Source organism: Chelonia mydas, chromosome 4 (assembly GCF_015237465.2).
Source record: "Chelonia mydas isolate rCheMyd1 chromosome 4, rCheMyd1.pri.v2, whole genome shotgun sequence".
Taxonomy (NCBI): domain Eukaryota; kingdom Metazoa; phylum Chordata; order Testudines; family Cheloniidae; genus Chelonia; species Chelonia mydas.
Window position 1 is genome coordinate 60,354,259 of NC_057852.1, and position 15,105 is coordinate 60,369,363.

Consider the following 15,105-nt stretch of genomic DNA (forward strand, 5'->3'; position numbering starts at 1 on the left):
CTCAGGTGATTAGGGCGTGGCCTCCCTGGCCAGCCCTAACTGACTCCCTTTTTAACTGGAGTTGGGCTAACAGGGGCCTGGCTTGGATCACCTAGCCAGCACCCTGTTACAGACCAAAAATCTGGGACAACAGCAAATCATCTTGTGAATCCTACTCCTATTAAGAATGAAATTTTCTCAAAGCACGTAGGGCTTTCATAAGGCTTTCCTCATCACCTAATCCCTGATTTAAGGGTTTAGGATAAACTTCATCCTATAAGAAGTTGTTAAATCACATTTGATACGTAATTGGAGAGGAGGCATGAGAAATGGAACATGACATGAAAAGCCTCCAAAGTAGCAGATATATGACTAAGAGACAGAATAGCCTTTACTCCAAGTAGAGAGAGAAGTAGTTCAAAGAAAGCTATAGAAAAACTTGACTCAGAGTATTACATTTAGATGACCTTTATCTGGAGAAAATCTGAAGGAGTCTTAAGCACTTTGAGCAAAGGAAAAGAATACATAAAGTAGTGATGTATAGGCTAGTGAAAAAAATATAGTTCTTTCCAGGAAGGTTCAGAAGGGAAATCTAAGTTGGGTAAGGTTTATCAGACCAATTAGCTGACTTGTAAGTGGTCTGCTCACATAAGCCCATTGTCTTGTTGAAACCCCACTGCCAGTAATAGCTGTGGAAGGTTAATTAATGGTGCATATATTGGATTTGAGAGCTTGATCTACTTGAATAATTTGATTAGGACAAAAAAAAGTGAAATTGCAAAAAGAGATGAATTGGTTGAGACTCCCATTCCTCAAGAGTGCTGCTGTGCTAGAAAAGGAGTTTTTTTTTAAAACTAAATTATATGATTAAACTCTGGAGGTGTTAGAACTCCCCCTTGTGGGATTCTGCAATATTTGCTATATAAACTGAGTTAATACCAAAGAAAGCATGTTGACTTTTTGTTTTGTTGTGCTCTACGCAGTCACATATTACATTATAAAAGAAGCATTATGCATGTGGTGAATTTACTGTGTGATAAAACCACCACCTTATCAGTAGAAAAAGGCTTCAAAGTGTCTCCTCCTGATTGTATTTCTTTCAGGATTTTAAATGCATGTCTCTTCCCTGAGCAAATAATGTAATAGATTTCCTGTGAGGTTTTTATACAAAAGCTCATCAGAGACAAAAATATGCAATAGGTTTTGGCAACTTTTAACATTTCTTTCACAGTTCTGCCTCTTTCAACTTCAAATTATTTCAGTTTTTTTTAAAGGGAAGGATCTAGTAGATTACACTGGCTCCTTGCACCTTTGGAGACCTTGATTCAAATTTGAGTGAGGTCAAAACTGAAAAATTGACTGACTGTGATTTTAAATTAGTCCCCAAACCATCATGTAAGTTGGCATAATTGACCATAACTGATAAGGAGAAGCACAGAACTATTATGGATTGTTGGTATGACAAACTATGTATTACAATATTTTACATGGTTTGCATGCATTATGTCTGGCTTTAGACAGTGCTCCTGCATGAACATTTTAGAAGCTGGCAAAATAAACACATTCATTTTTTTCTTTCAAATGGATAAAAAGGTGAAGCAACAGAAAATCATTTCGTGGTAGTTTATTTCTTTGCTTTGGTGTGAGGCCTGAACGTCAGGGTTGCATCCAGGAAATCTAACCACAAATTTAGCCTCCCAGCAGGTTTTCAAATATGCTGCTTTACAAGCAGCAAAGAAAATACGCAGGAAGACAAGGAAGGAAGCCTTTATTGTATGTAAAAAAAGCATTATAGGAGAAAATCGAGTAGGAGCTTAAGATTTATAAGAGTTCATCATATGTTGCTACTGTATAAAATGTTTATTAATAATAATAATAGTTTGACATGGAAGTAGGACTGGAAATGATACAGTTTCTCATTGAGCAGTGACGGTTGGCAGCCATGTTACGCTAAAATAATAGTCAAATTAAAAAAAATAATTTTTTTTTTAAACTTATCACCTTGCTGATGTTACTGTCCGGGATTACATTTTATTGAAATTGAAAGAATTGACAACATTGCTATTTGTTTTTTGCTATTTTGTTGGTTTGCCTTTTGCGTTTCCTTCAGCTAGTACAATGAAAATAATGAAGTCAACTTCACACTCATTTATAGTCAGTTTTCACCTGGAGGTTCTCAGTGATGCAATGTTTGGGTGTCATGTATTGTACAAAAACGTGTATAAAACCAGTGATTTAGATTTATGGATTTTAAAAACAAATGAAAATGTTAGATTTTGTGTAAAAGCTTGGCTTTCAAAAGCCTACATTTTGGAGAAAAAACACTGTATCTTTTGGAATCTCAATAGAAAAGTAATGGGAATAGTTTTTAATTGGCCTTACAAAAAGTTACAAAATGTAAACTTTGGGCCTAATTTCACTGGATAGAATCTGTTAAATCAAACTCTTTGAACTGTTGTCTTCGTTTCTACTTTTCTAGGCAGAAACTACGAATGCCAGTCTCTTACGAGTTCATCTTGAATGCAGTTTACATAACAGTGTGTGCCAACAACTCAAGGTATGACATATACATTTCATTGTAATGGAACATTGACCAGGGTTTTAGGTATAAAAATTAGGGCTGTCAATTAATCACAGTTAACTCATGTGATTAACTTAAAAAAAAAATTAATCGCGATTAATCACAATTTTAATTGCACTACTAAACAATAAAATACCAATTGAAATATATTCAATATTTTGGGTATTTTTCCACATTTTCAAATATGTTGATTTCAATTACAACACAGAATGCAAAGTGTACAGTGCTCACATTATATTATTTTTATTACAAATATTTGCACTGAAAAAGTGATAAACAAAAATAGTATTTTTCAGTTCACCTCATACAAGTACCATAGTTCAGTCTCTTTATCATGAAAGCGCAATTTACAAGTGCAGATTTTTATTTATTTATTTTTTTTGGTTACATAACTGCACTCAAAACCAAAACCATGTAAAACTTTAGAGCCTACAAGTCGACTCAGTCCTACTTCTTATTCAGCCAATTGCTAAGAGAAACAAGTTTGTTTACATTTGCAGGGGATAATGCTGCCCGCTTCTTATTTACAATGTCACCTGAAAGTGAGAACAGACGTTTGCATGCATGCAAAGTATTGTCAAGCGATTAAAAAAATTAATCACGATTAATCACACCATTAAACAATAATAGAATACTATTTATATAACTATTTTGGATGTTTTCCACTTCTATCTTTTGGAATCTCACAGCTGTGAGAAGTCTGGGATCCAGATTGCGTCTCTTACCTTATACTTCACCATACTATTTAAGGTCAACTGGATGCTCTTTCTCTCAATCCCTGAACTTGGACACTCTTTGTTGCACATTTGAAGGTTCCCCACCTTTGGAATTTACTCCCCTAGTCTGTTTATAGTACACCTTATTCAGAGTGAAGGATTTTACAAATGAAAATGTTTTACAGTCCCTAAGGCCAGACCTTCCAGTTGAAACTACTGTTAACTGGATTCTTTTGAGGCTTAACCCTTAATGTCGTTTTAATGTTTTTTTATTATTTATCACTTGTATTACTGTGGCACGTCGGAGTCCAAATCATGGACCAGGACCCCATTGTGCTATGCTTTGGTTTTACTTTTTTGTGTAGGTGTGTGTATGAACTGAGTGTTTGCTGAATGCACCCTGCAGACTGCAATCTTCTGTTTATCCAGAAAGAGGTGCAGTGTTGCTGGGGAAGGCTTCCCCACGTTGCCCCCCGAAAGTGCCTGTTCGAGTGGAATTTGCTTTCTGTACTTGTGCAGTCCTCTGCCTCTACTGAGAATTCCATCAAAAGTTCTAATTACTGCCCTGGGATTGGTACCTTTGATGTGCATAGAACGTTTGTCCATTAGAAATTGGCTGAGACCATCAATTCAGTATGTTTTATTCTAATCGGATTATTTTATGAAATTTCCCCTGCTTTTTTCCTCCTTTGTCACTCCAGAGTTGCTGTTTTATGTCTGACGATCCAGTGCTGCTAAAAATGAGCTTAGTACTAAGAATGGAAAACTCCCAGCAAGAATTTGTGGATCACAGACAGTACTTACTGGAGAATCTTTTTGTAGTTTATGTAGCAATGGACAAAACTGAGACCTCAGGTAAATCCAAGACGTGACTATTAATTTTAATAGAAATTGCTTTTATATACACTTCAGAATCTGGTATTCACTAATATATTGATATCAGTGACATCCTCTTTATTTTGCTGTTTAATGAGAAGGCCAGATTAGTGAAATGAAACGGTTTGACATTTTGTGTTTTAATGTAGAATTACTGTGGTGGTCTTTCTTAATGAAAGAGGTAGCATCCATCTGCAGTTGTAAACTACATCTGTGACATTCTTTTCTTTTTCCCTTAAGATTTGTGTATGGAACAGAAATGTCCTTTTCTTAGGTGTCTGTTTAAATAGCACAAAATGGGTAGTGGTGGTGGTGTTTGCTTTTGTTTTCGCCTTTCAGCAAAAGTGCAATTGATGAATACTGTAGTATTCAAATTTCCAAGGAATTAGATTAACAGAACTAGACTTGCAAAGAAATCAGGACCTAGAAAGAGCAGGCATTGTGGAAATTACTGTGATAATATAATACAAAGGATCTTCATAACATCATTTTTGGAGGCTAGAATTCCACAAGCGAAGTAACCATCTACATACATTTTTTGCATCATACGTTTGTTGGGTAAATAGGTAATTTTTCTCCAAATCCAAGGGATTAGATATCCTTGATTTTTAATAATTTATAGCACACCATCACCTTTATAATTGTTTAGGTTTTTTGGGACATTAGAACAAAAATAAGGTTTTCTACCAGTTGTACTGTCTGCTAGAAGAAAAAACAACTTGTGAAAACAGATAAATGATTCAGTTATCGTTTTAACCATATTTCAAGGTCTGGGTGCAAAACGCATTTATTGTTCTTCCAGAGCCTGCTATGTGGTTGGAAGTGTTGGTAGTTTAGTGGAGTGATACTTACATTTGACTGATGGAGCTGATATGTCCACAGTAAATCTATTTTCCCTCACATCTGAGATAGCAGTGTTTTGCTGCACTGACTTGTGGAAGCATACTTATTCTTACACTTGTGGATAAATGTTCACATCTGTCATGTCCAGGGGTATGGCTGTAACATCCTTTTTAATGGATTCAGGTGATAGAAGAGCATTTTAAAAAGCTACACACTTCCTCAATATAATGCAAATCATAAATCCCTATACACTAGGGTAAAGGCCCATCATAATTCCTTTATGATGCTGGCAGTGGGAAGTTATAGATCTTTTGCCTTGATGGTTCCTGTGGGCAGCTTTTCAACTTCAGATAATAATGTTTGTTAGTTTTCTTTATGTTGATGTGCTTAAGTAAGAGAGACTTGGAGTCTGCATCTCTTCTCGCTACACCAATGTGAATCGAGAGTAACTCTGTTCAAGTCAGTAAGCCAGATCATGTGTTCTGTGGCCTGCAAATTTGGGGTGTATGTTCATGTATGTGTGTGCGCAAAGGAGGCTTTATAGCACATTTGTGGCTCCCTGATTTTGGGATCACTTTGGCTCCTACAGTAACTTAGTGCAGTTTTATCCACACCCCTCTCCAGCAGCCATACTTCCTATTGTTTGATGATCTTTTGATTTTGGATTAATTATTTTGATTACTTAAGAATTCCCAGCACTTTGAGACTTGATAGGTTATTGTCCCAAGGTCATGCCCACTATTAAAATTACTGTTCAGTTGGGAACCCCGATGTGCATGGTTACAACTTTCACACATCGGAAGAACCTTCTGTGTTTGTAATAGTTTTATTAACATAGTGAGAAAAGTTACAAACACTCCAGACCAGCAAGGTGGATAGAGATAATTCAGAATGTGTCTCTGAGCATCCATATATTCAGACCGTCCCTTGCAAAAGGACCTGAAGTGTTTGTTATCATCCTCATCATCAGACTCACCATCATTGCCAGTGGTCACCACCCTGGGGTCTCCCAAGAGTTACGTCTCCCACACAGGTCAGGATGCAACTTTTATAATGTGTTAAACTGCCACTATGCCTAATGCATATTCACAGTAGAGGTTTCTCCTCTTTTCCTTATGTGTATTTCCTCGCCCTACTAATGTTGGGGTGCCTTTCTCCCATAGGTCACTAGCCTGTTTATTTCAAGCTTGTTAATTACCATGGTACTCTTGTGGTCAGACCTCTGCTGATGTACCTTACTTAAAATATCCCAAGCTGGTATAAATTGGCATCTTGTGGTTACCTGTCAGCAGTTTAGTTCTTACTGCATTCTGTCTTGTCTCTTTTATAACCTAGGGTTACTCCTAGTTACTGCGTATGCTAAGGCTTTTGGGCCTTATGCTTTGTTACCTAAGTTATTGTTTTACAGGCCTTGTAATGGTTCTGCCTTAACTTAATACCCCGTCTTACTTGGCAAATACCTATCCCTATGGGCTACCCTATACCATGGCCTGGAAAAAGGGAGGCTATGCTGGCTCTGTGGATAGGGCTGTGTGCGAGCTGGGAATTTAGGAGCTGGTAATAATGCCAGCTTTCTAGCTGATTTTTGTCCCCAGAATTAGGGCCAAAGATATGGCATGGTGGATTTACACCAGCATAAAATGGTGTGAGAGGAGAGTCAGGCCCAATGTGTGATTAACTTCTAATTTTTACAAGAGACATTTTTTCACATAGACTTATTCTATCTCCTAATTTTCATTTAAATAAGTTTGATATTGTTTCTCATATTACTGTCTGACAAAGCAGTAGTACTTTGATCTTTGGTACTTATCTGGATGTTCATTTTTTTGGACAGATGATTCCACAGTAAACATGTATGTATTGCATTCAGGGAACAGCGTTTTACAGATACAGGTAATTACGTTCTTCATGCAATCCTGTTCGGAGGTATTGAATTTAATTAGGATGTTAACTAGCTTTACTACTTACTTTTTTGCTGTCGCCAAATAGCACACTTCTTTATTTTAAGACGCATTTACCACATTTAAGTTTGTATACGTGTCCAGCAGCATTTGTAGATTGTAAACGACAGCTCAGATAATGATTTTTAATGTACCCGTTAACCTAAATAAAAGCCACAAAACTATTCATCACATACGATAAATGACAGTTCCTTCTAAGTTTGTCAAGAAGATGAATTAAATACTAAAAATATAATAATAATGGTAATAGTGCTACAGGGATTGGTAATGCATCATTTTAATGCAGGACATACAGCGTTTCTCACAAAAGGATACATCATCTGTGCAGTTTGAGCCAATACAACTTCCTTCTTCAACCACAAATTTTACAAAAGTTGCTTCCATTGTTTGCAAAGGTACAGTATGTATATTTTATGTATATAATATGATTACATGAGGTACATATCGAGGTACTTATAAGGTACTCTGAAAAGGCTCAAGACGAACTTGTCTGTGCAGCGTTGCTCTCTTAAAACATATTGGGCTAGGAGGAGGAAGAATTCTTTGTACTTATTTTATTTCCGTCCTATTTTGTATCATTCTGTAACTCTCACACGTGTGCGCTCTCTCTCCCCACATACACACACCCCTGATCATAGATTCAGTACAGGCCATATTAACAGGAAGAGAGAGTGGGTGACTAATAAGATTGTCAGCTGATTGTCAGCATTTGTTGCATGTACCTTTTAGGTTCCCTTTAATCATTTGGATGATTCTTTTATTTTAAAAATCTTAAATAGTACACTTTGTGCTTGGGTGGTACATTTTTATGGCAGTTTTTGTAAGGATGGTTTGAGAGAATTGCCTGAGTCAACAAAGCATGTTTGTGGAAGAGCTAGGGTTAACGTTTAGAAGTTGCTGTTTCCAGTCAGCCCCATGCTCTTACCACTAGACCATGTCGATGATCTACTGCAGGGGTTCTCAAACCTCATTGCACCGTGACCCCCTTCTGACAACCACAATTACTACATGACCCAGGAAGGGGGACTGAAGCCTGAGTCCCGCCACCCAGGGCTGAAGCCCTTGAGGTTTGGCTTTGACCCTGGGTGGTGGGGTTCGGGCTTTGGCTTTGACCCTGGGCTCCAGCAAGTCTAATGCCAGCCCTGGCGACCTCTTTAAAACAGGGTCGTGACCCACTGTTTGAGAACTGCTGATCTACTGCATTATTACTAAAAAGAAAAGGAGTACTTGTGGCACCTTAGAGACTAACCAGTTTATTTGAGCATGAGCTTTCGTGAGCTACAGCTCACTTCATCGGATGCATAGCATATCGTTTCTGCAGTTTCCACGATATGCTATGCATCCGATGAAGTGAGCTGTAGCTCACGAAAGCTCATGCTCAAATAAACTGGTTAGTCTCTAAGGTGCCACAAGTACTCCTTTTCTTTTTACGAATACAGACTAACACGGCTGTTACTCTGAAACCTGCATTATTACTGAAATTCTTATTTAGTTTCTGTGACTCGGATCACTGTTGTCATGCAAACTTTGTCACTTATGTACTCTGTAGTGCTCTATACATTTTTGTTATGCTTTCGCCCTCCTGATCAGTGCTTCCAAATTCTTTCCTCTGCTTCTTATAAAAACATGTGTTTTTTCTTTTTGTCTGTCTGTTTTGGGAGTGGTGATGGGGACGACAAAATACATTTGCTCAAAGAGTTTACTTCATAATGAGTGTGGGACTCATCCTTCTAAGAAAGAGCAGGCAAAGAAAGTGGTAGAGAAGTAGAGTGAGTTTTTTATTTTCCCAGGCATGCCTTTTATTTCTTGAGGGTAGCAGCTTGGTTCAGTAGCTAGGCTAGCGGACGGGGAGTCAGGAGACTTGAGCTCTGCCACTGACTCCCTGTTTGATCTTGGACAAATCAGTTTTATGGTCTGATTTTCTGAAGTGCTGAGCACCCATGAATGTCTTAAGTCAATACTCAGCACATCTAAAAATCAGAATATTAACGTTCACATCCCTTGATTTTGCCCTCTGTAAAATAGAGCTGTTGATACAGACTTTCCTTTGTACAGATCTTTGAAATCCTCACATGAAAGGCATTTTTATTACAGAGATTTTATTCAAATATATATGTTTACTTTTCCTTTATAAAGCTGCATCATGTGACAATGAAAGCCATTATACTAGTGATGTGAAGATGAATCCATTAGAAGGCACAACAACACTAAAAGCATGTCTTTCCCATCCTGTGATGGAAGGGTAGGTTGTTGGTGGGATTTTTTTAAACATTCGCTAGAATTGTAAGGAAACTGTAAAATGTGCTCAAATATATGCTGTAGAGTCAAAGCAAGCTAACTTTCTCACTTAATGGTACTAAGCACAAGTGTACAGACTGCTGCCTATCGTTGCTGTGTCTTTCAACAAAATAAAACCCCATGGCATTTCATATAATAGTTTTGTATTTCATACACGTGAACCTTCAAGATTCAGTAAGAAGAAATCAAAACAGTTACGGTCACATAGGCCTGATTTAGAATCTGAGATAAATTTACAGCTCTCTTTTTCCTACTTTAGAAGAACAGTACTGTAATGGAAAACTGGAAATTGAACATTTTTTCTAGTCTTGACTCAGTAGTGTTATCACAGCTACCACATTGTAAGAGGGAAAGCACTAGGCAGCATTGTACTCTAAAGTAGCGAGACAGAAGTATGACTAGCTATCCATCCCTCTTAGAGTTACTTTGTCTTCTGATCTTTAATATAATAATAATTTGTTCTTCCTCCAGAGTCCTTAAAAACACTCATTTCCCAACAGTGAAACTTTTATCTGTCAGGCTGTCTGAATGGCTTCCCATGTTCAAGGACCCATGCATTTTTAATCTGTGTTTTTCTATAGGTATTTTGGAGTTGACCCTGCTGCAGCATTATTTCACATAGAGCCACATCATAATACTTCAGGATTTTGGTCTATATGGTTTACAAACAATTTTGATTTTAGCATTGAACTAAATGATGTCTTTGTAGCCAGAGAGACTAAGAACATTTTAAAGGTAAGTTTTATTTTAGAATCCTGTAAATGTCTTTTCCTTAATGTAAAAGGGTTCAGTCCTTCAAAATGCTGAGCAAGTTCTTTGGGGAACTGAGTGTCCTCAATTCATATTGAATTTGGTGGGAGTTAGTGAAAAGTGCTGTGTGCCTTTATCAGGCTCCAGAAGACTACAGTCCATTATTCGGTGTGATTGTTTTAGTATATGTTAGAGTGAATCCTGGCTGCAGTGGCAGTTGTACATGTGCATTAAAGTACAGAATTTTGCCCTGTCATAGTAAATGTTCTCACAATTGCTGCTTATGCTATTGGTACATGTTAGGGGTGAAACTCTCTTCATAGGCTATATTGGAAATCTTTTGGTGAATGGATGAGCTTTGTGCAAAGTTATTAAAGATTTTACAAAAGAGAGGCCATATTTTTAGAAGTTTAGACAAAATTTTTCATGTAATTGCTTCATTAGAACAAACAACGCTGATGTGTGCATGCTCAAATGACAAACTAGGCATAGAATTAGCCATTTGTGCACTCAGATCCCAGATTCATCTGTAAAATCACAATAGTTTCAAAGATAAATTAGGTGTACAAATGCACGTGCCTAGAATTTTTAAAAATCAAATGCAGTTGTATTTAAAAAGGTATTTTAGTGTCCTGATAGTTTACCCTCATGACCAATGTTTTTTACGTATGTGTATGTAGGAGTTAAGAATTTCATGATAGTAGAAGCAAAACAATTAGGAGCAAATATCACCTTTAGAAATATATAATTCATATCCAAAAGTACTCTTAAATAATTCTTGCAGTTTTGATTTTAAAAACCCCCACAATTTTTGGCCAATATGATCTGATTGTTTCCTTCTAGATTCTGAACTTCGCTGAACCCTTGACTCTACCTCCAGGCTGTTGGAATGTATTTTCTTTGAAGCTCAGTGTCAAAGACACTGTAATAAATGTATTTTCCAACGTATTTTTGGCTACAAATGTAGGAGTGATGTTTGCAATACCTCTACGGATTTATTCAACTCTGTCCAAGGTATTGTATTCCACTGACTTGTTTGTATATTGCATACAAAAAACTATGTTAACGTTATTTAGCTGGCAAAACCAGGTGCTCAAAAGTGGGGAAATGACAGATTTATGGTTGCCCATGCCACCTTAATACTTCCCCTTGGTATGTCCATATCCTATGCACTGATTGAAGTAGGGGCCCAATGGAAAATAGTAGATGATTATGTAATTAAAGATTGTATCATGTGTATGCTCAAAGGAGCATAATTAAGGTTCTGGATTTTTTAGATCTTACTGTTTCTAGAGCCTAGTAATCTTCATTAATAGGTATTAGATTTTTTGGGAATAGTAAATCATAGAATAAGGCAGGGGTGGCCAACGTGAGCCTGAGAAGGAGCCAGAATTTACCAGTGTACATTGCCAAAGAACCACAGTAATACGTCAGCAGCCCCCCGGGAGCTCCCAGTATGTCATAAATATAAAGGGAAGGGTAACCACCTTTCTGTATACAGCGCTATAAAATCCCTCCTGGCCAGAGGCAAAATCCTTTCACCTGTAAAGGGTTAAGAAGCTAAGGTAACCCCACTGGCATCTGACCCAAAATGGCCAATGAGGGGACAAGATTCTTTCAAATCTGGAGGTGGGGGGAACAAAGGGTCGGTCTGTCTGTGTGATGCTTTTGCCGGGAACAGATCAGGAATGCAGCCTTACAACTCCTGTAAAGTTAGTAAGTAATCTAGCTAGAAAATGCATTAGATTTTCTTTTGTTTAATGGCTTGTAAAATAAGCTTTGCTGGAGGGAATGTATATTCCTCTTTTTGAGTCTTTTTGTAACTTAAGGTTTTGCCTAGAGGGATTCTCTCTGTTTTGAATCTGATTACCCTGTAAGGTATTTACCATCCTGATTTTACAGAGGTGATTCTTTTACCTTTTCTTTAGTTAAAGTTCTTCTTTTAAGAAGTGATTGATTTTTCATTGTTCTTAAGATCCAAGGGTTTGGGTCTGTGTTCACCTGTAGCAATTGGTGAGGATTCTTACCAAGCCTTCCCTGGGAAAGAGGGTGTAGGGGCTTGGGGGGATATTTTGGGGGACGACTTTTCCAAGTGGTCTCTTTCCCTGTTGTTTGTTTAAAATGCTTGGTGGTGGCAGCATACTGTTCAAGGACAAGGAAAAGTTTGTACTTTGGGGAAGTTTTTAACCTAAGCTGGTAAGAATAAGCTTAGGGGGTCTTTCATGCAGGTCCCCACATCTGTACCCTAGAGTTCAGAGTGGGGAAGGAACCTTGACACAGCACCTCCTGCTCACTGATCAGCGCCTCCCCTCCCCTCCCGATCAACTGTTTTGTGGTGTGCAGAAGGCTCGGAGAGGGAGGAATGAGGGCATAGAAGGGGAGGGGGCAGGAGGGAGGGAGTGGGGGCAGGGCCTGTGGCAGAGCCAGGGGTTGAGCAGTGAGCACCTGCCGGTACATTGGAAAGTTGGTGCCTGTAGCTCCAGTCCTGGCGTCGGTGCTTATACAAGGAGCCGCATATTAACTTCTGAAGAGCCACATGTGGCTCCGGAGCCACAGGTTGGCCACCCCTGGAATAAGGGATGGGAAGGATCTACTGAGTGAGATTTTCAAAGGGAGCTCAATCCAACCTCCATTCATGCAGAATCATACAGCGGTGTATCATCCATCCAAAACAAGGGCTACAACGTTTCAGGCTTTCTGTTCTTGAATACATTTGATTGATGAGTTTGTAATGTTCATTGGTTAAATGTATCTAGATTTCTTTTATTTACAGTGTTGCTTTGTCAGATATTCAAGCATTGTTTTTCTGCAGGGGGATCTTCATTTTGAAGCCGTAGCACATTGTGATATACACTGTTACTTGGGAAAGTCTGATACAGGTAGGTTTATTTTATTTTTAGGCCTCTACTAGCAGTTTGGTAATGTAGAAAAAGTAGCTAAAAAATATTTGTGTTTGTTGCTGGATTTGTAGTACAAATATATATATGGTTAGTACGAGTAAGTTTTATGTCATTTAAGAATATCCTGATTTCTTAAATTGTTGCTCCTCTGCATGGATTTTAGTAATGTGTAGCAAACACAATATTCCAGATTTCTAATTCCTGCTCACAGAACTCAAAAATGCTTGGACCAGTTCTAACTTTCAAAATATATTTTTGACTTTAATGGAATTTGTTTGTTTGAGAAAATTATCAGCAATTGGAAGAGGGGAGCTAAAATGGAAATGATTATTGGCTACTAGCAGGTGCTATAACATAATTTTGCACCATGTTAGAGATATTGAACTATGATACGTATATCCCATTGACATCAGTTAAGAGTTCTGTATAAAAATCTGAGATGAAATATAGCCCTTAAATTCCAAATGTAAGATACAGCAAAAAAAAAGTCCTACTTGAGTGTTCAAAAGCATGCACAACTAGTTGTATAAATATCCTATTTACACACACGTACCTATTTTTTTTAATAGCTTTCTGTATTGATACCAGTTCTTCAAGTTATGGGGCAGAGTGATAAAGGTAGTAAAATATGGGAAATCTATTATCATTTTAGCAAATCTGTTTTGGAAAGGGAGTTTGTCTCTGGACCATTCTACGTGGAATGTGGATTCCGAACTTGCAAGTGAGCTTTATGAAAGATGGCAGAAAATAAAACATGGGGAAGCCTGCAGGTTTGTACAAAGACTGTTCACGTTCTTAATTCCAGCAGCTAGTAGTAAACTTCATATTGTATTATAAGAAACAAATTTTGCTGTGCTATAGTAGTATACTTGAAAATAAGAGCAAAAACTTTCAGACTCTGGTGCCTTAAGTTAGTCTTTTCATTAGGTGTTCCGAGATTCAGAGCAGCTAAGCACCTCATCTCCCATTTTAACTCAATGTCAATAGTTGTCTTAAATACCTGAACACTGGATGTAAATAACATTTTGACTGTAGTAACCTCACCACTGCTACTTCACTCTGAAAGAGGACAAAGCGTGTGTCACAGGATCAGATATGGTAGCTGCACAAATCCTCTCTGTCCACAGGTTGAAAAGTAGCCTTTTCAGGGTCAGGGGTTTTCAATAGGTTTTAAGCTCTTTTTTCCTTTGCCTAATGGATGCGACATATTGGGGACATGGGGAAGGGAAAAGTGTGTGTCTGTGCATGAGCAATCCTTGTCAAGTTGGTGAAGCATTGACATCAGCCCCTTTCCAGCATGAGAAAATGGAGCTGTACAAGCAGGGGGGAGTCATGTCACAGGTATGAAAGCAGAGGAGTAAGGGACAAATAGATTTAAATTGATGGTTAATGCAGGGTCACAGTCTTATGGGCATTACTTTGTTAAAGACTTTTTTTTTCCCCAAGAAAAGGTTATCTACCATAACAAAGTGCTCCTGGAAAATTCATGTCCAGAGACTAAACTCAGTTTCTTTTGGTTTTAACAAAGCTTTCTGTTTTCACCAATTAAACAGGAGGAATTTTTTGGGAATGTCTCGCATTGCTCACCAAAAGAAGCCCGAAGAGGAGTCATTTGCTTTCTTTTTGCCACGTTTGATTACAGAGCCTGGCCTGACGTTAAACTTCAGTGCAACTGCACTTAAGAATAGTATGGTAATGATAACTATTTTCAAGCTTTATCTAAATGTGTATAATTTTAGCTAGTTTAAATTATTAAGATTCCAGTTCAACATTATTAATACACAGTGTTATATTGTTTTCAAACTGGTTTTGAAAAAGGCTTTTGGAAAACTCCATGCCAGTACATCTCAAAACACCAGTTTCTTATAATCTGATTGGCTCTAGGACAGTTTAAATTGTCGAAGTATCTAGTTTAATACATTAACATACATTGAGGATTAAAACAATACACAGTAGATCTCACCTTCTGAAATGTTTGTTGAAGCCTTCATCAGCTAGCGTAGAGTAGCTTATTATAAAACTAATGAATAACATGGAACGGTATGTTTGGCTATTCCGTGATCAGGGCTCGTTCTAGGCGCTGGCAAACAGGGCAGTCACCCTGGACACCAGCTTTCAGGGGACACTGAACTGTGCCACTCATTTTTTTTTCCCCCTTCCCTCCCGATTAGCTGTTTGTTTGTTTTTCTTGACCGCTCGTG

The 15,105-nt window shown here is 37.8% G+C and overlaps 1 protein-coding gene across 11 annotated transcripts in view; it reads left to right on the forward strand.

Annotated features, from left to right (window-relative positions):
- TMEM131L (transmembrane 131 like) overlaps positions 1-15,105 on the forward strand; it is a 124,218-nt gene that overhangs the window by 71,874 nt on the left and 37,239 nt on the right. For 6 of the 11 annotated variants that reach the window (XM_043545856.1, XM_027833414.3, XM_043545854.1 and 3 more), the window contains 11 exons: positions 2,459-2,536; positions 3,978-4,131; positions 5,966-6,028; positions 6,830-6,888; positions 7,243-7,351; positions 9,093-9,198; positions 9,836-9,989; positions 10,848-11,018; positions 12,817-12,883; positions 13,557-13,674; positions 14,458-14,596. In XM_043545856.1, coding sequence (XP_043401791.1) covers positions 2,459-2,536; positions 3,978-4,131; positions 5,966-6,028; positions 6,830-6,888; positions 7,243-7,351; positions 9,093-9,198; positions 9,836-9,989; positions 10,848-11,018; positions 12,817-12,883; positions 13,557-13,674; positions 14,458-14,596 — 1,218 coding nt within the window. The remainder of the gene's footprint in view (positions 1-2,458; positions 2,537-3,977; positions 4,132-5,965; positions 6,029-6,829; positions 6,889-7,242; positions 7,352-9,092; positions 9,199-9,835; positions 9,990-10,847; positions 11,019-12,816; positions 12,884-13,556; positions 13,675-14,457; positions 14,597-15,105) is intronic. The other 5 variants (XM_043545855.1, XM_043545857.1, XM_007071293.4 and 2 more) reach the window with 1 other exon arrangement.